A 23,610-nucleotide genomic window follows, 5' to 3' on the forward strand; every position below is an offset into this window, starting at 1 on the left:
GAGGTGCTTCTGGTAAGACATGGCACCAGATCCCTTCTCCCTTCTGCGTGCCTGGGGTGGACTCAGCGGGCAGTGCAGGCCCCGATGCCGGCGGCTGTCTGCGAGCTGTCGCGGGGCACTCTGCCTGCCACCCTGGCTTGCACTGCCCGCACCTCGGACACGGCGCAGGACTGGCACTGGGCAGGGGAAAGAATCCAGAGCTGGGGAGCGGCACAAGGGGCCCTGGGATCGACGGTGCAACAGTGCCACCTGCCGGCGGACAGAAAGGCTGTAGCTTGTTGGGGAAAAGCCCCTGGAATTTTCCACTCCCTGGCGTCTGTCTCCCCAGGACTTGCACAGTTAAATCCCACCTGCTGTTCAGCAGCACCGCAGTGAAACCCGGCGTGGACAGGCCGGGCCTGCTGCTGCCATGGCACGGTTCATTGCAAGGCTGACTGAGAACGGGGTTCCCAACAAGTCTCGGGTCCCCCTTCCACAAGGCCAGGGACTCCCCGCAGGCGCCCGCGGCCTGTCGCAGTCACGCAGCATGACGCTGAAGACAGGTTACATTGAAACGTGACACGTCACTAAACCCTGTCAATCTAACTCGCCAGTGACGGAGCTTTGAGCTGTCGATACTGTTGCTCTGGGGGGTGTTTTTCACACCCCTGAACAACTAAAGTTTTAGCGCTGAAAGTGGCAGTGTAGACACAGCCTAAGGCGACTCCCTGCCCGCCCGCTCCACGCCGCTCCAGGAAGCGGCCGGCACGTCCCTGGGGCCCCATGTGTGTGTCTCCACGCACTGTCCCCGCCCCGAGCGCCAAGCCGCTGCCAGAGGGGTGCGCGGGTCGCTTTCGGGAGCTGGCGCTGCCTGAGGTAAGCGCTGACCCCGGCCCCCCTCCTTCACCCCAACCCCCTGCCCCATCCCAGAACCTGCACCCAAACTCCCTCCCAGAGCCCACACCCCCTCCCACACCCAAACTCCCTCCCAGAGCCTGAACCCCCTCCTGCACCCCAACCCCCTCTTCCAGCCCAGAGCCCACATCCAGCATCCAAACTCCCTCCCAGAGCCCACACCCCCTCCCAGAGCCCACACCCCCTCCCACACCCAAACTCCCTCCCAGAGCCTGAACCCCCCTCCTGCACCCCAACCCCCTCTTCCAGCCCAGAGCCCACATCCAGCATCCAAACTCCCTCCCAGAGCCCAAACCCCCTCCCGCACCCAAACCCCCTCCCACACCCCAACCCCCTGCCCCAGCTCAGAGCCCACACCCCCCCACACACACCCAAAGTCCCTCCCAGAGCCTTAGGTGGGGGCAGGGGAGGTGGAGGTGGGACTTGGACCCATTCTGGGCACCACCAAAAATTATCCAAACCTGCCGCGTGTGTCAGTATCTGGTGCTGCAGGGGTGAGTGTGGGGTGGGCGCTCTCCCCACCCCCCGCCACATGACATTTTTTCCCCTGCACTTTTGCTATGAAATTTGCTGAAGTGGTCAGAAGGAACAGGGGATGCCAAAACTGTAGCTTAATCATGATACCTCTTCCCTCCTTTACAAAGAGACCCATTAAAAACAAAGCCCTGACGCCCAACCCCGACCCCGCGTCCCTTCGGCCAGAGGCTGCTAGCACAGAGCCGCCTTTATCACACACTCAGCTGGTTACAGTCTGAGCTCGCACGCGAGCGACCCGTCTCTGTCTCCCTGTCACCTGCCTCCGAGTCCAGCAAACCACTATCCCTGTCTGCTGGCGGGTCTCACCTGACCAGCCAGGTCACACCCTTCGATGGAGGAGCAGAGCTGGGTACTCGTTCCTGGCCAGTAAACACACTCTCAGGCCCATCCCAGCCAGCTGTCAATGCCCAGGCGTGAGGCGTGTGTTGTTTGTATGACATCCCTAAGTACTGAGGCAGGGACAACAGCTCTGGGTCCAGTTTTTCTGGGCTGAGTTTTAGGTTCTTGTCCCTGCTTCGCTGTAGGAAGCTTGTAGTTCTCTGCCCTGGTCGCATTCAGCTCGTGGGTCCTTGCTCCCTTCACCTACAATGAGGATATTGTCTGCAATTATTTTCACCCCAGGCAGCGCTGCCGGCACGTGGGTGAGTCTTCTCTGGAACAGCTCTGGTGCTGGGCTCATGCCATCTGCATGGGCAGCCATCGGTAGTGACCAAATGGTGCTGTAACGGTTGTCAGCACGCTGGCCTCTTTACCAGGCTTATGTGCCAACCCCCATTCCTCACATCACAGACCGGAACGATTCTGGCTTTGGCGAGTTCTGGCATGAGGTCAACTGTGGGCAGTGGGTAGCGGCATCTAGTCAGTGCCTGGTTCAGTGGCTTGGGTGTATGCAGATCCGTAATTTCCCTGATGGCGTCTTTACCTGCACCATGTTGCTTACGCAGGCTGTAGTGGTGCTAGGATACCTCAGCTCTGCAGCCTTTCAAGCTCCTTGGGTACTGGATAACGTAGTGCCAGGGAGGTTTCCCTCGTGGTAAGCACACAGGTTCCCCAGTGGGGTCTATTTCCAGTTGCAGCTTTCCTTCAAGGCACCTGTCGCCTTTGAAAACCTCCCCATATGCTTTTCCAATTGTCTCCATTGTTCATGAGACGCCTCCTTTTGCCTCTTGCACTGCAGCTACACAATTCTGACAGTGCATCCTGAACAGAGCCACAGCTCGTGTGGCTGTATTCCCCACCAGGGGCTGTGGCGTTTGCCATCTGTGACCCAGAAACCTCTTGGAGCCAACTGGCAGAGAGCACAGGGAGTGCACAGGGATCCCCTCGGTCAGATACTGTTCACCAACGAGAGGAATGTGAGGTCTCTACCACCAGCCAGTAGCCCACTGCTCATCATAATCATTGCAAAAAGCTCTGCACTGCAAATTATATTCTCAAGGTCCCGGGAGGGAGGTCACCAGGAGGTGACAGCCTTGGACATGTTCCTTGCAGGCAGGGGGTAACAGACACTTACCTCTCAGTCTGGCCATGAGACTCCTGTGTGTTGTGTGCCTCCCAACGGATGCCTGTTTGCTTACTGAGACAGATACCAGTGATATCTACAAGAGAGAAAATCTACAGGAACCAGGAGGGGAGGGGGTGTCCTGTTTGTGACTGCGATCAAAGGCTTAGTCTGGGAATGGAAAGAAACAAACCAGATCCTTCACCAAGGGGGCAAGCTGCCGGCGTGTTGTCTCATGAAAGAGGGTCATTATCAATGTATCTCACTGCGGTGCCCGCAGAGGCCAGGGCTCAGGGGGGCGTAGTCGGAGTTCCCCGGCTCACGCCGCCAGCTGCTGCCCTTCAGAGAACTCACAGCTCAGCTCTGCCACCGCGGTTCCCTAGCAAAGCGTGAGGCTGAGCGCAGGTCGAGTTGGCCAGGTGGAGCTTCAGTAAATCCCGCACACCGCTCTGTCCACGCGGGCGAGCCGCTTCCAGCCCAACTCCCCCATTCCCCGTTCCACTGGTGTCCTGCCATCACAGACCCTCTGGGGAACATGGGCCCTCTGACTCCAGTTCCACTCATCCTGCTACGCAGGGTGGGAAATACGTGTCGTTCCGTTCATCGGAGGATGTAACGATGATTAGCACCAGAGCCCTAGAGCACCTTCCATCCCAGCACACATTAGACACCCCTGTGCAGGCCGCACTTTAACCCTTCGCTCAGGAGGGCCTGCCCTAGCAGCCATGCCTTCATGCTGCAGAGTGAGCCCACCATCGTCAGCTTGCAGGCGTTAGTGTGAGTCTGCCACTCACTAGTGCTTCTCTTCACCCTCTATTTCACAAGAACATCAGAGCGGCCAGACTGGGTCAGACCAAAGGTCCATCGAGCCCAGTGTCCTGTCTGCCGACAGTGGCCAATGACAGGTGATTCAGAGGGAATGAACAGAACAGGGAATCATCAAGTGATCCAACCCCTGTCACCCACTCCCAGCAGCCTAAGGCTACAGGAGAATCTCAGCTTCCATTTACAACAACCAGCTAGGTTCTCGCACCCATGGCTGCAGAGAAAAGCTAGGAAACACGGTCCCAGCGCAGCCCCAAGGCCGAGAGGCCCAACAGCAAAGGAACAGAACCCAGCCCATGTTTTTTGTTTTGTTTCTTTTAAATCTCGTGATTTTTAAGCCAATCTCATGGTCTTGGGGGTCTGACTCCTGGCTTGTGAACGCTGGCGGTTAGCAATGCTGCTGAAAAGATGCCTCAGTCCTTTGGGGTCCCTCTGTGCAGGGGGAATTTCACCCTGCATACGGGAACCTTCCGGTCACCACATCTCGGCGGGATGCAGCGGTGCCCGCAGGCTTGCACAGCCACCGCTAGGACAGACGCGGCATCCCATTGGACTGCCCGGGGAATGGAGGCTGCTGACGCTGTAATGCCTGCCAGGCCCTGAGGGGTAAGGCCCCGCCTGCTGAGGACACGCTTGGGGAGCTGGAATGAGGGCACTGGGTGGGGCCGGGCACAAGGCATTTAAATTCCTGCTGGGGCCTAAGGAGGAAATTCACAAACATCTGATTTTGAAATAATTCTGCTCCCCAGCCCCCGGCCCTCGCTCCCCTGACGGAGGCTGTTCCTGGGTCCAGCTAACAGCCCAGCTGGCGCCGAGACAGCGCAGACCAGGGGCGGTGAAGTGGCAAAGGCTGGGCAGCAGGAGCAGATGAGCCGCCACAGAGAACGACCCCATCTCCCTGCAGAAGGAAGGAAATAACCTAGGAACTAGGCACTGGGAGGCCTCAGGGCCTCTCAACAGATTGTCTGTCCCGGTCTCCAGTCAGCGTTGGACACCACTGCAAAAGGGAGGAGCCCCTCTGAGATCAGAGGCAGTCCCATGACCCTGGGCAGAGGGCAGCCCACGCCGCTCTCTGCCTGGCCCTACAAACATGGAGGCCGTTCTCTAGGGCTATTCCCAGGCACTGGTCGTGCTGGTGAGTCAGGCTACATCACCATCGCCAGAAGGGCCAGCAGCTCGAGTGCTGGGAGCAGGGGCTGGGTCACTGGCTGAGAAATAGGAGTGGGGGCGCGCCAGGACCCTGCACGTCAGTGCCCAGAGCGATGAGAGAGATGGCAGCTGCAGCGGGGTTGTCCCGGGCGGACATGCAGGGACAGTGAGGCCCAATCCAGGAAATCACAGGGAGGCCAGCTGAGCTGAGCTCTTTATTACACAACCCACGTGCTGGGCGAGATCAGGCCCACGGGCGATTGGGGGTGGGTGTCAGGTGGGGACCGTATTGGAGGATCCTGTCCCATCCCCCCACAGGCCCTGCTGTCACGCTCTGGCTCTTCCCGGTCTCGCTCTCATCGGCCCTGTGGAAAAAGGGGCAGTCGGTCAGGCCAGGGGCTGGTCCTGAGGCTGGGGGGCAGGGAGGGAGGTGACAGGAGCAATCCTGGACTGCCTCATGCATGGGGGCTGGGCACAGAGATCCCGGCACGCAGGGGGCCCCTCAGGGTCAGGTGCAGGCAGAGCGGTTCTGCCTTGCACGGCCTTGAGGGGGGGTCGGGGGCACAGCTGATGCGGCTGCACCCGGCCCCTCCCGGGCAGTCGCCGGCCTTGCAGCAGGGCTCAGTGCACGGGGCTGGGTGACCTCGGGAGCTGCCACTGGACAAACTCCATGGCACAGAGCAGCCCCGGGGAGGAGGCAGGAGACCCAGCCGGCCAGGCCAGCAGCGCCGATATCATCCCAGAGCAGTCCTGTCCCCATCTCCACGCCAGCCTCCCGCAGCCCTTTGCCTCCTCCCCAGAGAGCTGGGAGCTCCGTGGGGGAGAGGGCAATGTGCACTCCCAGCTTCCGCCCAGACTCCAGGCCTGGGGGGAGCCGGGTCACTCGGAGCAGGTCTGTGACTAGAGTGACCTTTCCAAAATGCCAAAACGAGACAGGCAGGAACCCCAGACCTCTGTGGCCACGTCCCCTGCACCGCCTCTTCCCCCGGCCCTGCACCCTGGCCAGGCCAGAAGCCGGAGCCAAGCCGTGGGAAGAGCTGCCCAGGGAGACTGGGCCGCTGTGGGGAGACCCAGACCCAGACTCTCTGGTTTCCTTTTCCTAGTTGATAAACCTTTAGATAGTTTATTATAGGATTGGCTAGAAGCCTTGTCTGTGGTGTGAGATGGGAGGTGCGATTCACCTAGGTAAGTGACTGGCCCTTTGGGGCTGGAAGTAAGTTAATTCTCAGTCTGTCCCAGCCCATGCGAGCGGGTTCACGCGCTCGGTCCCCTTACCGCGTTTCATGCAGGCCTGCTGGCACTCCAGGAGAGTTCTAAAGTTGTTCCCGTTGCCCCGGCAGCCGCCGTAGATGAACCTTTCACACGTCCTGGAGGCCGGGTTGTAGAAGAAGCGCGGGATCTGTCCCTTGCAAGGGCCCGTCTCAGGCGGGAGTTGGCAAATGTCACCTGGAGAGAGGAGATGGATTATAAGGAGGGCAGAGATCAGCAAGGGAGCTCAGGCTAGTGAACCCAGACTGGAGGGGAAGTGAGGATGCATGGAGTCAAAATTACAGACGCAGGCATTATTATACTGACACATGAAGAAAAGGGAGTTACCTTATAAGTGGAGAACCAGTGTTGACAGGGCCACTTCAATCAGGGTGAATGTGGTAATTGATGAGCTGTGGATTGCACCCTCAGCAAGCTTGCAGATGACACTAAACTGGGAGGAGTGGGAGATACGCTGGAGGGTAGGGATCGGATACAGAGGGATCTAGACAAGTTAGAGGATTGGGCCAAAAGAAATCTGATGAGGTTCAACAAGGACAAGTGCAGAGTCCTGCACTTAGGACGGAAGAATCCCATGCACTGCTACAGACTAGGGACCGAATGGCTAGGCAGCAGTTCTGCAGAAAAGGACCTAGGGGTCACAGTGGACTAGAAGCTGGATATGAGTCAGCAGTGTGCCCTTGTTGCCAAGAAGGCTAACGGCATTTTGGGCTGTATAAGTAGGGGCATTGCCAGCAGATCGAGGGATGTGATCATTCCCCTCTATTCGGCATTGGTGAGGCCACATCTGGAGTACTGTGTCCAGTTTTGGGCCCCACACTACAAGAAGGATGTGGAAAAATTGGAAAGTGTCCAGCAGAGGGCAACAAAAATGATTAGGGGGGCTGGGCACATGATTTACAAGGAGAAGCTGAGGGAACTGGGATTGCAGAAGAAAAGAGTGAGGGGGGATTTGATAGCTGCTTTCAACTACCTGAAAGGGGGTTCCAAGGAGGATGGATCTAGACTGTTCTCAGTGGTACCCGATGACAGAACAAGGAGCAATGGTCTCAAGTTGCAGTGGGCGATGTCTAGTTTGGATATTAGGAAAAACTTTTTCACTAGGAGGGTGGTGAAGCACTGGAATGGGTTACCTAGGGAGGTGGTGGAATCTCCTTCCTTGGAGGTTTTTAAGGCCCGGCTTGACAAAGCCCTGGCTGAGATGATTTAGTTGGGAATTGGTCCTGCTTTGAGCAGGGGGCTGGACTAGATACCTCCTGAGGTCCCTTCCAACCCCGATATTCTATGATTCTGTGCAGGGCCGTCTCCAGCTTCTTTGCCGCCCCAAGTGGCAAAGAAAAAAAAAAAGATAAAGCCGCAATCGGCAGCACTTCGGCGGCAGCTCTATCGTGCCGCTACATTCTTCAGCGGCAATTCGGCAGCGGGTCCTTCACTCCGAGAGAGCTTGAGGGACCCGCCGCCGAATTGCTGCCAAAGACCCAGACGTGCCGCCCCTTTGCATTCACCGCCCCAAGCACCTGCTTCCTGCGCTGGTGCCTGGGGTGGGGGTGACGGAGAGCGTGGGGGAGGGGAGGGAAGAGAGCTCACACTGACCAATGCATGGCAGGGAGACACCCAAGGGCACATCCCAGAGCCCAGGGCCACCCAGAGGATTCAGGGGGCCTGAGGTCTTCGGTGGCAGGGGGCCCCCGCCGCCGAACTGCCACAGAAGACCGGGAGCGAGTGAAGGACTCCACTCCAGGGGCCCCGGAAAACTCTCGTGGGGGCCCCTGCAGGGCCCGGGGCCTGGGGCAAATTGCCCCACTTGCCCCCCGCCTCTGGGTGGCCCTGCCAGAGCCAGGCTGCGACCTGGCCCGGAGGGAGATGGGTCCGAGGGAGTGTCGGAGTCATGGGCATGGGGGGCTCACCAGGGAGAGCCTAGAGGGTAGAAAGACTCCAGGAGCAGCCAGGGGACTGGGGAGAGCCAGGGAGGCTCCGTGTCCCAGAGCGGGAGGGGAAGAGCAAAAGGCCGGGGACAGAGCAAGGAGGCCTCCCTGGGATGAAATGGTGGAAGCCCGGGACAGCCCTGTGCCCGGGGGCGAGAAACACTGGGGCCGGCGGCAGGGCCAGGGAGGCTGCGAGGGCCTGTGTCGCATGGGGGATACGGGGCAGGAGCCGCTGAGAGCGAACGGGGCTGGGGGCAGGCTCAGGGCTGGGGGCAGGCAAGAGGGAAGCGCTGGCTGCCGGGCTGGGTGGGGAGCCAGGGCAGGGAGCCCTCACCTTGACGGAGCTGCCCAGAGGCAGGCGGCAGGTCAGCCCAGAGGGCGAGGAGCCCCAGGAGGAGGTGGCCTGATTTCATGGTGCTGCGGGGCCAGGTTGCCCAGCACCGAGCTGCCCCAGCTTATATAGCATCACGCCAGCCCGGCACTGCCGTCCCGGGAGGGGCCATTGCACAAGCGAGTCGCCCCCGGTGTCTGCCCCTCCCAAAGGGAACAGGGAAGCAGCAGGGGGGAGGGATGGCTCAGTGGTTTAAGCATTGGCCTGCTAAACCCCAGGTTGTGAGTTCAATCCTTGAGGGGGGCCACTTAGGGAACTGGGGTAAAAATCTGTCTGGGGATTGGTCCTGCTTTGAGCAGGGGGGTTGGACTAGATGATCTCCTGAGGTCCCTTCTAACCCTCATATTCTGTGATTCTAACTTTAGAGTTGGGAAACGTCCCTGTGAGGAAGGCGGAAATGTAATAAGAGGCTGCATCAGGGACACCCAGGCACATTGCCCCCATGTGCAGGAGCCCCACTGCTGCAATACAAGGGGCCATGCCTGGATTCAAGGGTCTGAAATCCTCAGTCCGGAGCCAGGAAACGGCCTGGAGGCTGGAGCGGGAGTTTGCCTGGGGACGCACTGCAGGACCTTGTCCCTGGTATTGACAATCCCATCGCCTTTCTCTGCTGATCAGATGGACACGGAGTGACACCAGCCCAGTAACTCTCGGGAGAGTCCCCGGCTGGGGTGGCTGCTGGGCGACTGGGGAACCCTGAATGTATCTCAGTGACATCATCACGCACCCCCTGCTGCATCGTGCTAAAGAGCGTCGCACACCCGGCTTGTAATAAATAACGCCGGAAGGTGGCTGCTGCTTCGGCTTTCTGGACACCAGGATCCTGAGCCAAAGGCAACCTGGGCCCGTGGGCGCTCGCCCGGGGTTAGAGAGGAAATGCCCGGCACCCATGGCAGCTGGGTGAGCCATTTCTCCGGTGTCTGAGACTGGGACTCACTCCTGCTCCTCCAGCCCCCGCCCCACTGGGCCAGAGACGAGCATGACTCCTCTGAGCCAGTCCAGCAGGTCTGCGGTTCTGGGTGCCAGGCTACAGACGTGTTCAGCAGGATTGTTATTGTCATTAACGCCCTAGCCAGGGGCCTCCGGAGCAGGCTGGGATGCAGCTACCGGGACTCAGGCACCTTCAATTTAGTTTCAGCTCCCAGCACGAGCTGTACCATGGACTCCTCTCACACGCTCGTCCTCAGCCCTCCTCCCTTTGCCTAGCCAGAGTGTGAGCTCCTCGGGCCAGGGCTGCCTCTCCCCGCGTCTCTGCAGCGCCCGGCATGCTGGGGTCCTGTCTCTGCTGGATCCCCTAGGCACTGCTGTGATGCAGCCAGTCAGTCATTCGAGGGGAGATCCGTCTCTGTGGCCCCAGCTGCTTTGCATTCACATCCCTCTGCCCAGCTCCTGACCCAACTAGCTGAGTTTCTCTTGCTGTCTTACCTGAGCTTCCACAGGTCTTGAGACATTCGTCCACACTGGGAAACCTGTTTGCATTGCCCTGGCAGCCGCCGTAAATGAACTGCTCGCACCTCTTGGTGGCCGAGTTGTAGAAGTAGCTGGGCATGTAGGCCTCACAGGGGCCGGGGTCCGCAGGGAGATTGCAGATGGCGTTAGCTACGGAGCAAAGGAAGATGGGTTAGGAAGAAAGGGGGAACCCTGCAACGGATCTCAGCTGCCTGATTCGAAACTAACGGGGGCCCAGTCTCAAGGGTCGATGCAAGCGGCAGGGCCTGGGGTGGGTGAAGGGGCTAGATGAGGATCTTGTTGCTGATGCGTGAGAGCTGTGAGTGTCTCTGGTGTATCGGGGACAGAGCAAGGAGGCCTCCCTGGGGTGAAATGGGGGAGCCCCGGGGACAGTCCCACGCCCAGAGGGCGAGAGACACTGGGGTTGGCAGCAGGGCCAGGGACGCTGCAAGGGGCTGTGTCGTGTGGGGGATACGGGGCAGGAGCCGCTGAGCGCGAACGGGGCTGGGGGCAGGCTCGGGGCTGGGGGCAGGCAGGAGGGAAGCGCTGGCTACCGGGCTGGGTGTGTGTCACAGAGTGTGGGGGGACACAAGGCCCTGCACCCCCGGCTTCCTGCGATTCACCATGACTCTCAGCCAGCCAGTAAAGCAGAAGGTTTATTTAGACGACAGGAACACAGTCCAAGACAGGTCTTGCAGGCACAGACAACAGCATCCCCCCCAGTTAGGTCCATCTTGGGGTCCCAGGGCGCCCCAGCCCCCTTGGGAGGTCAGAGCCCCGACTGCCTCCCAGCCATATCACCAGCCAGCTCCTGAAAACTCTCCCCTCAGCGACCCCTCCCACAGCCTTTGTTCAGTTTCCCGGGCCAAGGTGTCACCTGGCCTCTAACCCCTTCCTGGGTTCTCATGTTACATGCTCAGGTATTCTCCCTTACGGCCAGTCTCCCATCCCCCAATGCAGACTATCCTAGCCACACTCCCCTGTCAGCATTCAAAGCCCACAGTAAGAACAGTCCCAGTTCGTCACAGTGGGGAGCCAGGGGCAGGGAGCCCTCACCTTGACGGAGCTGCCCAGAGGCAGGTGTCAGGTCAGCCCAGAGGGCGAGGAGCCCCAGGAGGAGGTGGCCTGATTTCATGGTGCTGCGGGGCCAGGTTGCCCAGCGCCGAGCTGCCCCGGCTTATATAGCATCACGCCAGCCCGGCACTGCCATCCCAGGAGGGGCCATTACACAAGCGAGTCGCCCCCGGTGTCTGCCCCTCCCAAAGGGAACAGGGAAGCAGCAGGGCCCTGCGAGAGTTGGGAAACGTCCCTGGTGAGGGAGGTGGAAATGTAATAACAGGCTGCAGAGGTGAGTTCATGTTTCCAGGCGGCTCCGCGCCCTGCCTGGGGCACCGGGACAAACAGCTGAGCCCAGAGCCACTGAGCACTGGGCTGCCCTGGAGCGAACTTCTCGTGAAGCCCACCCAGTGTTGGCCCCGGGAGGCGTGCGGGACGGGACCTCTCAGCTCACGGCAAAGAGCTGGTTCCCCAGAGCCAGATGTGTCATTCTCCCAGCACGCCTCCAGCCCTCCCTCTTCCCTCTGCTGCTTCCCGTGAGGAGCTGCTGGGCCCAGGCCTGTCACGCTGTAATTCCTAACGCTGGCCCACCGGCCTGGCAGCTCCCCATGGCCCAGAAAGCAGCACTCATGCGCCCGCTCCTCCCCAGAGCTGGCTGCAGGGACAGCTCCAGAACCGAACCCTGCCCCTCGCACGCTGCCCCCGTGGGCTGGGGGCTAAGGGAGGGGTCGGTACGTCCTTCTCGCTCTCCGCCCGGGTCTCTGACGCTCCTTCGGGGGGCAGGGATAAGGCACCCCTCAAAGGCCTGGATCCCGCCTCGCCCCGCGGGTTCCCTCAGCTGATGTCTAACAATGGGGGCTGAATGTCTCTGCGGTGCTGACCCTTGTCTCTGGGATGTGACTGGAGGAGGGTGCGTGGGGAGGTCGTGGGGCTCCCACCCTGTGCCTGGGGCCCCTGGACTCCCGAGCCGCTCACGCGCCCGGCGCCAGCCCCAGCCCCACTCACACCCTGCCTCCAGCTCAGCTCCCTGGGCTCCTCCTCTGGCCCTGCTCCCAGCCCAGTCGGGCGCCTGCTCTCCCCTTAGCTCTGCCCCTCCGACCCTTAGCTCTGCAGCTCCACCTCACACGGGACCCCACGCTCCTCACTCCCTCATTGGCCTGGCTGCCCTGTCAATCAACCTGACCTGAAGGATTGGTCTATCCCCATTGGCCCTGGGGACTGTCAGTCTCAGAGTCCTGATTTCCCATTGGCCGTCTTCCTTTCTTTTGGTACTGGGAGAGGGGAACCAACCCCTTCCCCCCCGAGTTTCAGTGGGGGCCAGCAGCCCCCTGACACCAAGATGCTGCAGGCGGGTGTTTGACTTACTGCTGGCAGCGTTTCCCCAAATTACCGCTTGGTTTTCTCCTTTTATAAAAGCTTCTTTTGTGAGACATGGACTCGGTCCCTGGCAGTGGGGTAGGGCCCCCGGGGTGATTTATCACCTCCCAGAGAGGCGACTCCATCGGAGCCAGGGCACCCCCCAGCGCTCCTTTAACATGCTGGGGCAGTTTGAACACAAGCCTGCCACGAGCCCCTGCAGCAGGGCCCTGCAGCCTGTGTGTGCGTGTTCCCTGCCTGTCTGCATCGGGGACACCCTGGCTCCCTAGGCACATTGCCGCCGTGGGCAGGCGTCCCACTGCTGCAATACACGGGGCATGCCTTGATTCACGGGTCGGGGCATTTCTGAAATCCTCACGTCCGGAGGCAGGGAACAGCCTGGAGGCTGGAGCGGGAGTTTGCCGGAAGGTGGCTGCTGCTTCGGCTTTCTGGACACCAGGATCCTGAGGCAAAGGCAACCTGGGCCCGTGGGCGCTCGCCCGGGGTTAGAGAGGAAATGCCCAGCACCCATGGCAGCTGTGTGAGCCATTTCTCCAGTGTCCTGCCCCTTGAGCCCCCGCCCCAGATGACTATGACCCCTCTGAGCCCTGGCAGGAGGTTCACGGTCCTGGGTGCCAGCCTACAGAGGAGTTCGGTAGGACTGGTATTGTCATTAACACCCAGCCATTGGCTTCCACTGCAGGAGAGGCCCTGTGCAGAGGGCAGCCCACGCCGCTCTCTGCCTGGCCCTACAAACATGGAGGCCGTTCTCTAGGGCTATTCCCAGGCACTGGCCATGCTGGTGCGCCAGGCTACATCACCATCGCCAGAAGGGCCAGCAGCTCGAGTGCTGGGAGCAGGGGCTGGGTCACTGGCTGAGAAACAGGAGTGGGGGCGAGCCAGTGCCCAGAGCGATGGGGTAATGGCACGTGTGACCCTTCTGCCAGGTGGAGTAATTTGGGGAAACGCTGCCTGTCACGGACTCACAGATCGTGCCCACTCTTGGCCCCGTGCGGTCCGTGGTGTTGCCCCTTTTAGTGAGACAGCCCTTCTCGGGGGTCGACTCTCTCTTGGGGTCAGGCCCCTCCACCTCCTGGAGCCGCACCTTTCTGAGCCTTAGCACGTCTGTCTCTGCCGTGGGCCCCCTCAGGGAGTCCACTCGTTCTGGACCCCCGGGGCCTCCACCCCCCAAGGGGTTGATGCAACCCTGTTCTCTAGACCAGAGCGACTCTCAGCCAGAGTAAAACAGGAGGGTTTATTGAGAGTTGAACCCAGCACAGGAAACTCTCAGGGCCTCAGGCCTGGCCTCCCTCAGCCCAGCACATCCCAGTCTCCCTGCATCCAGGTGGGCTCTGCCTGCTTCCCCTCTCCAGCCCAGAGCCCCCCTGGTCCGAGCTGGGCATCTGAGATCCCTGGCCCCAGGCCCCGCCTCTGTCCATTGTCTTCTCTCCAGGTAAACAGGGTCGTAAACCGGGGCCTCCTCTCCTCGCTTCTGTCCTCTGGCTGGAACTGGCTGGTTAGGTCACTGGGTCCTCACTCTGCAGCCCATTGTCCTCCCACTGGCCAGAACCGGCTGCGTCTCCTCAGCTGGGCCTCTGGGTCACCAGGTCGCCAGGTCACCGGTCGCTGGGGTATCCATCCTCCCGGCCATTGGCTGGGTCCCCAAGTCCTCTCTCCGGTCCTCTGCAAAACACACTCCCTCTCCCCTCCCCTCGTTAAACCAGTAACACCCAGGGAAACTGAGTCCCACCCCCTCCTCATGCAAACCATTGAAACGCCACAGAAAACAAGAAAATCCCCCACTTCGTCACACTGCCAGCAGTAAGTCAAACACCCGCCTGCAGCATCTTGGTGTCAGGGGGCTGCTGGCCCCCACTGAAACTCGGGGGGGAGGGGTTGGTTCCCTTCTCCCAGTACCAAAAGAAAGGAAGACGGCCAATGGGAAATCAGAACTCTGAGACTGACAGTCCCCAGGGCCAATGGGGATAGACCAATCCTTCAGGTCAGGCTGATTGACAGGGTAGGCAGGCCAATGAGGGAGTGAGGAGTGTGGGGTCCCATGTGAGGTGGAGCTGCCGGGCCGGAGGGGCAGAGCTAAGGGGAGAGCAGGCGCCCGACTGGGCTGGGAGCAGGGCCAGAGGAGGAGCCCAGGGAGCTGAGCTGGAGGCAGGGTGTGAGTGGGACTGGGGCCGGGGCCGGGCGCGTGAGCGGCTCGGGAGTCCAGGGGCCCCAGGCACAGGGTGGGAGCCCCACGACCTCCCCACGCACCCTCCTCCAGTCACATCCCAGAGACAAGGGTCAGCACCGCAGAGACATTCAGCCCCCATCGTTAGACATCAGCTGAGGGAACCCGCGGGGCGAGGCGGGATCCAGAACACACGACACACACACGGATAGCCCAGGCCTTTGAGGGGTGCCTTATCCCTGCCCCCCGAAGGAGCGTCAGAGACCCGGGCGGAGAGCGAGAAGGACGTACCGACCCCTCCCTTAGCCCCCAGCCCACGGGGGCAGTGTGCGAGGGGCAGGGTTCGGTTCTGGAGCTGTCCCTGCAGCCAGCTCTGGGGAGGAGCAGGCACATGAGTGCTGCTTTCTGGGCCATGGGGAGCTGCCAGGCCGGTGTGCCACCGTTAGGAATTACAGCGTGGCAGGCCTGGGCCCAGCAGCTCCTCACGGGAAGCAGCAAAGGGAAGAGGGAGGGCTGGAGGCGTGTTGGGAGAATGACACATCTGGCTCTGGGGAACCAGCTCTTTGCCGTGAGCTGAGAGGTCCTGTCCTGCACAGCTCCTGGGGCCAGCGCTGGGTGGGCTTCACGAGAGGTTCGCTCCAGGGCAGCCCAGTGCTCAGTGGCTCTGGGCTCAGCTGTTTGTCCCAGTGCCCCAGGCAGGGCGTGGAGCCGCCTGGAAACATGAACTCACCTCTGCAGCCTGTTATTACATTTCCACCCCCCTCACCAGGGACGTTTCCCAACTCTCGCAAGGCCCTGCTGCTTCCCTGTTCCCTTTGGGAGGGGCAGACACCGGGGGCGGCTCGCTTGTGCAATGGCCCCTCCTGGGATGGCAGTGCCGGGCTGGCGTGATGCTATATAAGCCGGGGCAGCTCGGCGCTGGGCATCCTGGCCCCGCAGCACCATGAAATCAGGCCACCTCCTCCTGGGGCTCCTCGCCCTCTGGGCTGACCTGACACCTGCCTCTGGGCAGCTCCGTCAAGGTGAGGGCTCCCTGCCCCTGGCTCCCCACTGTGACGAACTGAGACTGTTCTTACTGTGGTCTGTGAATGCTGACAGGGGAGTGTGTCTAGGATAGTCTGCATTGGGGGATGGGAGACTGACCAACGGAGAATACCTGAGCATGTAACATGAGAACCCAGGAAGGGGTTAGAGGCCAGGTGACACCTTTGCCCGGGAAACTGAACAAAGGCTGTGGGAGGGGTCGCTGAAGGCAGAGTGTTGGAAGCTGGCTGGTGAGATGGCTGGGAGGCAGTCGGGGCTCTGACCTCCCAAGGGGACTGGGGCATCCTGGGACCCCAAGATGGACCTAACTGAGGGGGGCCCTGTTGTCTGTGCCTGCAAGACCTGTCTTGGACTTGTTCCTGTCATCTAAATAAACCTTCTGCTTTACAGGCTGGCTGAGAGTCATGGTGAATCGCAATAAGCCGGGGGTGCAGGGCCTTGTGTCCCCCCACACTCTGTGACACACACCCAGCTCGGCAACCAGCACTTCCCTCCTGCCTGCCCCCAGCCCCAAGCCTGCCCCCAGCCCCATTCGCGCTCAGCGGCTCCTGCCCCGCATCCCCCACGCGACACAGCCCCTTGCAGCGTCCCTGGCCCTGCTGCCAATCCCAGTGTCTCTCGCCCTCTGGGCGTGGGACTGTCCCCGGGGCTCCCCCATTTCGCCCCAGGGAGGCCTCCTTGCTCTGTCCCCGATACACCAGAGACGCTCACAGCTCTCACGCATCAGCAACAAGATCCTCGTCTAGCCCCTTCACCCACCCCAGGCCCTGCCGCTTGCATCGACCCTTGAGACTGGGCCCCCGTTAGTTTCGAATCAGGCAGCTGAGATCCGTTGCAGGGTTCCCCCTTTCTTCCTAACCCATCTTTCTTTGCTCCGTAGCTAACGCCATCTGCAATCTCCCTGCGGACCCCGGCCCATGTTTTGCCTACATGCCCAGATACTTCTACAACTCGGCCACCAAGAGGTGCGAGCAGTTCATTTACGGCGGCTGCCAGGGCAATGCAAACAGGTTTTCCAGTGTGGACGAATGTCTCAAGACCTGTGGAAGCTCAGGTAAGACAGCAAGAGAAACTCAGCTAGTTGGGTCAGGAGCTGGTCAGAGGGATGTGAATGCAAAGCAGCTGGGGCCACAGAGACGGATCTCTCCTCGAATGACTGACTGGCTGCATCACAGCAGTGCCTAGGGGATCCAGCAGAGACGGACCCCAGCATGCCGGGCGCTGCAGAGACGCGGTGAGAGGCAGCCCTGGCCCGAGGAGCTCACACTCTGGCTAGGCAAAGGGAGGAGGGCTGAGGACGAGTGTGTGAGAGGAGTCCATGGTACAGCTCGTGCTGGGAGCTGAAACTAAATTGAAGGTGCCTGAGTCCCGGTAGCTGCATCCCAGCCTGCTCCGGAGGCCCCTGGCTAGGGCGTTAATGACAATAACAATCCTGCTGAACACGTCTGTAGCCTGGCACCCAGAACCGCAGACCTGCTGGCCTGGCTCAGAGGAGTCATGCTCGTCTCTGGCCCAGTGGGGCGGGGGCTGAAGGAGCAGGAGTGAGTCCCAGTCTCAGACACCGGAGAAATGGCTCACCCAGCTGCCGTGGGTGCCGGGCATTTCCTCTCTAACCCCGGGCGAGCGCCCACGGGCCCAGGTTGCCTTTGCCTCAGGGTCCTGGTGTCCAGAAAGCCGAAGCAGCAGCCACCTTCCGGCGTTATTTATTACAAGCCGGGTGTGCGACGCTCTTTAGCACGATGCAGCAGGGGGTGCGTGATGATGTCACTGAGATACATTCAGGGTTCCCCAGTCGCCCAGCAGCCACCCCAGCCGGGGACTCTCCCGAGAGTTACTGGGCTGGTGTCACTCCGTGTCCATCTGATCAGCAGAGAAAGGCGATGGGATTGTCAATACCAGGGACAAGGTCCTGCAGTGCGTCCCCAGGCAAACTCCCACTCCAGCCTCCAGGCCGTTCCCTGGCTCCGGACTGAGGATTTCAGACCCTTGAATCCAGGCATGGCCCCTTGTATTGCAGCAGTGGGGCTCCTGCACATGGGGGCAATGTGCCTGGGTGTCCCTGATGCAGCCTGTTATTACATTTCCACCTTCCTCACAGGGACGTTTCCCAACTCTCGCAGGGCCCTGCTGCTTCCCTGTTCCCTTTGGGAGGGGCAGACACCGGGGGCGGCTCACTTGTGTAATGGCCCCTCCCGGGACGGCAGTGCCGGGCTGGCGTGATGCTTTATAAGCTGGGGCAGCTCGGCGCTGGGCAACCTGGCCCAGCAGCACCATGAAATCAGGCCACCTCCTCCTGGGGCTCCTCGCCCTCTGGGCTGACCTGCCGCCTGCCTCTGGGCAGCTCCGTCAAGGTGAGGGCTCCCTGCCCTGGCTCCCCACCCAGCCCGGCAGCCAGCGCTTCCCTCCTGCCTGCCCCCAGCTCCGTTCGCTCTCAGCGGCTCCTGCCCCGTATCCCCCACGCGACACAGGCCCTCGCAGCCTCCCTGGCCCTGCCGCCGGCCCCAGTGTTTCTCGCCCCCGGGCACGGGGCTGTCCCGGGCCTCCACCATTTCGTCCCAGGGAGACCTCCTTGCTCTGTCCCCGGCCTTTTGCTCTTCCCCTCCCGCTCTGGGACACGGAGCCCCCTTGGCTCTCCCCAGCCCCCTGGCTGCTCCTGGAGTTTTTCTACCCTCTAGGCTCTCCCTGGTGAGCCCCCCATGCCCATAGCTCCGACACTCCCTCGGACCCATCTCCCTCCGGGCCAGGTCGCAGCCTGGCTCTGGCAGGGCCACCCAGAGGGGAGGGCAAGTGGGGCAATTTGCCCCGGGCCCTGCAGGGGCCCCCACGAGAGTTTTCTGGGGCCCCTGGAGTGGAGTCCTTCACTCGCTCCGGGTCTTCGGTGGCAGTTCGGCAGCGGGGGCCCCCTGCCACCGAAGACCTCAGGCCCCCTGAATCCTCTGGGTGGCCCTGGGCTCTGGGATGTGCCCTTGGGTGTCTCCCTGCCATGCATTGGTCAGTGTGAGCTCTCTTCCCTCCCCTCCCCCACGCTCTCCGTCACCCCCACCCCAGGCACCAGCGCAGGAAGCAGGTGCTTGGGGCGGTGAATGCAAAGGGGCGGCACGTCTGGGTCTTTGGCAGCAATTCGGCGGCGGGTCCCTCAAGCTCTCTCGGAGTGAAGGACCCGCTGCCGAATTGCCGCTGAAGAATGTAGCGGCACGATAGAGCTGCCGCCGAAGTGCTGCCGATCGCGGCTTTATCTTTTTTTTTTTCTTTGCCGCTTGGGGCGGCAAAGAAGCTGGAGACGGCCCTGCACAGAATCATAGAATATCGGGGTTGGAAGGGACCTCAGGAGGTATCTAGTCCAACCCTCTGCTCAAAGCAGGACCAACCCCAACTAAATCATCCCAGCCAGGGCTTTGTCAAGCCTGACCTTAAAAACCTCTAAGGAAGGAGGTTCCACCACCTCCCTAGGTAACCCATTCCAGTGCTTCACCACCCTCCTAGTGAAAAAGTTTTTCCTAATATCCAAACTAGACCTCCCCCACTGCAACTTGAGACCATTGCTCCTTGTTCTGTCATCGGGTACCACTGAGAACAGTCTAGATCCATCCTCCTTGGAACCCCCTTTCAGGTAGTTGAAAGCAGCTATCAAATCCCCCCTCACTCTTTTCTTCTGCAATCCCAGTTCCCTCAGCTTCTCCTTGTAAATCATGTGCCCAGGCCCCCTAATCATTTTTGTTGCCCTCTGCTGGACTCTTTCCAATTTTTCCACATCCTTCTTGTAGTGTGGGGCCCAAAACTGGACACATACTCCAGATGTGGCCTCACCAATGCCGAATAGAGGGGAATGATCACATCCCTCGATCTGCTGGCAATGCCCCTACTTATACAGCCCAAAATGCCGTTAGCCTTCTTGGCAACAAGGGCACACTGCTGACTCATATCCAGCTTCTCGTCCACTGTGACCCCTAGGTCCTTTTCTGCAGAACTGCTGCCTAGTCATTTGGTCCATAGTCTGTAGCAGTACATGGGATTCTTCTGTCCTAAGTGCAGGACTCTGCACTTGTCCTTGTTGAACCTCATCAGGTATCTTTTGGCCCAATCCTCTAATTTGTCTAGATCCCTCTGTATCCTATCCCTACCCTCCAGTGTATCTACCACGCCTCCCAGTTTAGTGTCATATGCAAGCTTGCTGAGGGTGCAATCCACCGCTCATCAATTACCACATTCACCCTGATTGAAGTGGCCCTGTCAACACTGGTTCTCCACTTATAAGGTAACTCCCTTTTCTTCATGTGTCAGTATAATAATGCCTGCGTCTGTAATTTTCACTCCATGCATCCTCACTTCCCCTCCAGTCTGGGTTCACTAGCCTGAGCTCCCTTGCTGATCTCTGCCCTCCTTATAATCCATCTCCTCTCTCCAGGTGACATTTGCCGACTCCCGCCTGAGAAGGGCCCTTGCAAGGGACAGATCCCGCGCTTCTTCTACAACCCGGCCTCCAGGACGTGCGAAAGCTTCATCTACGGCGGCTGCCGAGGCAACGGGAACAACTTTAGAACTCTCCTGGAGTGCCAGCAGGCCTGCAGGAAACGCGGTAAGGGGACCGAGCGCGTGAACCCGCTCGCATGGGCTGGGCAGCCCAGCAAGCTGGGACAGCCTGAGAATTAACTTACTCCCAGCCCCAAAGGGCCAGTCACTTACCTAGGTGAATCGCACCTCCCATCTCACACCACAGACAAGGCTTCTAGCCAATCCTACAATGAACTATCTAAAGATTTATCAACTAGGAAAAGGAAACCAGAGAGTTCTTTACAAGGTTAAAGCAAGTAAACATAGAAGCACAAACGAGTTACTATCTCAACTTTCACAAGGAAATAGAAGCTTCTGTCATGAGCAAGCGCTACATGCCCTTCAGGACTCACCCCGGCTGAGCAGCTGTGGATCTCTTGCTTATGCCTAGAAACCTGCCCACCGGAGAGTCCGAGCAGCCTAGTGAGCATCAGTTCCTTCGTTTGGGGGTTTTATCCCCATCCGTCCTTGTGATCTCAGCTGCAAACTCGGTGATGGGAGGAATCCACTAGCACGACTCATCTTCACAGGGGTGGGGAGGGAAAAACAACAAACATCTTTTGTCCTCTTTAATGTCCCACAATAGTCCGTCTGGTGTCAATGGCCCTTTCCCGTTGGGCAGGACATAACACCTTCTGCAGGAGATCAGCCATTCACACTCACAGAGACTCACCATACAACCGCTCACATGTTACCTTACACTATGGGATAGAGACGCTGTAAGTGAGATGAATGCAGGCAGCAACACACCAGCATTCAATAAAGAATAAACACTAACAGATTCCTATCATTCCGATCCCTGTTTTAACAATACTAACGCCCAGGTGAGCCAGACTGATTCCACGGTGTGTCTGTCACTGTTCCACTGAGACACGGGGACTCTGGATTGCCAGTGTCACACCGACCTGGCTTTGTTCGGGTGGGGGGGTATAAAGCTCTGACCTGAGCAGGTAGTTGCCACATTGCTCAGTTGCTCTCCTGTTGCTACATTTCGCGCTGGAACAGGAACTGACCGGCCCCTTCCTGAGGCCGTTGGGCGTTCAGCTGCTGAAGCAACTGCTCCCCTTCTCCTGTTGTTAAACGGAATAAACGGCTACCCAGGGAGGTGCCTCTTTGCTGGGTTGAGAGTGTAGCTGTGAGGAGCCCTTGGCCCTCTACTCACGTTGGAAATGCTGTTACTGTTATGGCCCCCAAAGGTGCTGGGCGCGGCACAGACAGAATCTCCCATCAGCCCAGCATGTGAGACACGAACTCTGTGTAGGATTCACAGATAACTACAGAGATGTTCGCTCCTGTGGGCTGTCCTGCCCCTCGACCCCTCCTTTTGCATCCCTTAGTGCCATAGTAAGGGGAGCCAAGGCTGCTGGGGGGAGTCCCGGGCCCTCCATCTGCCCTGGTCACTGTACCCCAGGGGGCAGGAAAAGCGGCAGGAGCTGCTCTCAGGCACCTCGGCCCCCGCCCAGGGCAGGTGGAGGGTCTGGGTCTCCCCACAGCGTCCCGGGCCCCCTGGGCAGCTCTTCCCACGGCTTGGCTCCGGCTTCTGGCCTGGCCAGGGTGCGGGGCCGGGGGAAGAGGCGGTGCAGGGGACGTGGCCACAGAGGTCTGGGGTTCCTGCCTGTCTCGTTTTGGCATTTTGAAAAGGTCACTCTAGTCACAGACCTGCTCCGAGTGACCCGGCTCCCCCCAGGCCTGGAGTCTGGGCGGAAGTTGGGAATGCACATTGCCCTCTCCCCCACGGAGCTCCCAGCTCTCTGGGGAAGAGGCGAAAGGCTGCGGGAGGCTGGCGTGGAGATGGGGAGAGGACTCCTCTGGGATGATATCGGTGCTGCTGGCCTGGCCAGCTGGGTCTCCTGCCTCCTCCCCGGGCTGCTCTGTGCCATGGAGTTTGTCCAGTGGCAACTCCCGAGGTCACCCAGCCCCGTGCACTGAGCCCTGCTGCAAAGCTGGTGACTGCCCAGGAGGGGCCGGGTGCAGCCCCATCAGCTGTGCCCCCGACCCCTCCTCAAGGCCGTGCAAGGCAGAACCGCTCTGCCTGCACCTGACCCCGAGGGGGCCCCTGCGTGCCGGGATCTCTGTGCCCAGCCCCCATGCATGAGGCAGTCCAGGATTGCGCCTGTCACCTCCCTCCCTGCCCCCCAGCCTCAGGACCAGCCCCTGGCCTGACCGACTGCCCCTTTTTCCACAGGGCCGACCAGAGCGAGACCGGGAAGAGCCAGAGCGTGACAGCAGGGCCTGTGGGGGGATGGGACAGGATCCTCCAATACGGTCCCCACCTGACACCCACCCCCAATCGCCCGTGGGCCTGATCTCGCCCAGCACGTGGGTTGTGTAATAAAGAGCTCAGCTCAGCTGGTCTCCCTGTGATTTCCTGGATTGGGCCTCACTGTCCCTGCACGTCCGCCCGGGACAACCCCCCTGCAGCTGGAGCCTGTGCCCCAGGCTAATGTCCCTGGAGAAACGGGGTCTCCTGGGGGTGGCAGGCACTGGGCAGCGTCACTAGAGCCTGAGCTGCCGCATAGTCCCTGGGCTCCAGAAACGGGGCCGGCTCCGGGCACCAGGGTAACAAGCAGGTGCCTGGGGTGACCAATGAAGAGGAGGGCGGCACGTCCGGCCATTTGGCAGCAATGAGAGCTGAACTCACTGGTGGTGGGACGGTGTTTCTGCCCAGCCTGCTAAAAGCTGAAACTCACTAAGAGACTGACCTGCAGAGGTCACAGCAGAGAGGTGGCAACAGTAGATAACGGACAGTCAGCTGGCGGGAACAGCGAACAGTCAGCCTGCAGAAGCAGCAAACAGGCGGCCGGTGGGAGTGGAACGAGCGGCTGGCACGGCAGCCAGAAGAGAGGGACCATGGCTGGCGGGGCGGGCAGCCAGAGCAAGTCCTCAGATGGCAGAGCAAGCCAGGTGCCGTCTTCCCCGGGTGGGAGGGGAACTCACACAGCTGCGCCTCTGGACCCGGGGTCCCCGCTGACCAAGGACACCCCCTGGGAGTGGGGTGCGGTGAGGGAGCCGAGAGGGGCACAGAAAAGGAACTGGAGTACTTGTGGCACCTTAGAGACTAACAAATTTATTAGAGCATAAGCTTTCGTGGGCTACTGCCCACTTCTTCGGATGCATGTAGAATGGAACATATATTGAGGAGATATATATACACACATACAGAGAGCATAAACAGGTGGGAGTTGTCTTACCAACTCTGAGAGGCCAATTAATTAAGAGAAAAAAAAAAAACTTTTGAAGTGATAATCAAGCTAGCCCAGTACAGACAGTTAAGAAGTGTGAGAATACTTACAAGGGGAGATAGATTCAATGTTTGTAATGGCTCAGCCTTCCCAGTCCTTATTCAAACCGGAGTTGATTGTGTCTAGTTTGCATATCAATTCTAGCTCAGCAGTCTCTCGCTGGAGTCTGTTTTTGAAGTTTTTCTGTTGTAATATAGCCACCCGCAGGTCTGTCACTGAATGACCAGACAGGTTAA

General features: G+C 60.0%; 2 protein-coding genes across 2 annotated transcripts; one reads left to right on the plus strand and one right to left on the minus strand.

Moving 5' to 3' along the window:
- Positions 1 to 5,092: 5,092 nt before the first annotated feature.
- Positions 5,093 to 12,122, minus strand: LOC101939857 (BPTI/Kunitz domain-containing protein-like). The gene is made up of 5 exons (XM_024108888.3): positions 12,002 to 12,122; positions 10,997 to 11,227; positions 9,917 to 10,090; positions 6,182 to 6,352; positions 5,093 to 5,271 (listed from the first exon to the last, which is right to left on the minus strand). The coding sequence occupies exons 2-5, from the start codon at positions 11,073 to 11,075 to the stop codon at positions 5,234 to 5,236; spliced, it is 462 nt and encodes a 153-aa protein (XP_023964656.2). The 5' UTR covers positions 11,076 to 11,227; positions 12,002 to 12,122; the 3' UTR covers positions 5,093 to 5,233.
- Positions 12,123 to 15,396: 3,274 nt separating this feature from the next.
- LOC101939586 (BPTI/Kunitz domain-containing protein-like) lies at positions 15,397 to 22,480 on the plus strand. The gene is made up of 4 exons (XM_024108887.3): positions 15,397 to 15,559; positions 16,462 to 16,635; positions 19,987 to 20,157; positions 22,318 to 22,480. The coding sequence occupies exons 1-4, from the start codon at positions 15,481 to 15,483 to the stop codon at positions 22,353 to 22,355; spliced, it is 462 nt and encodes a 153-aa protein (XP_023964655.2). The 5' UTR covers positions 15,397 to 15,480; the 3' UTR covers positions 22,356 to 22,480.
- Positions 22,481 to 23,610: the final 1,130 nt, after the last annotated feature.

This window comes from Chrysemys picta, chromosome 13 (assembly GCF_011386835.1).
Source record: "Chrysemys picta bellii isolate R12L10 chromosome 13, ASM1138683v2, whole genome shotgun sequence".
NCBI lineage: Eukaryota > Metazoa > Chordata > Testudines > Emydidae > Chrysemys > Chrysemys picta.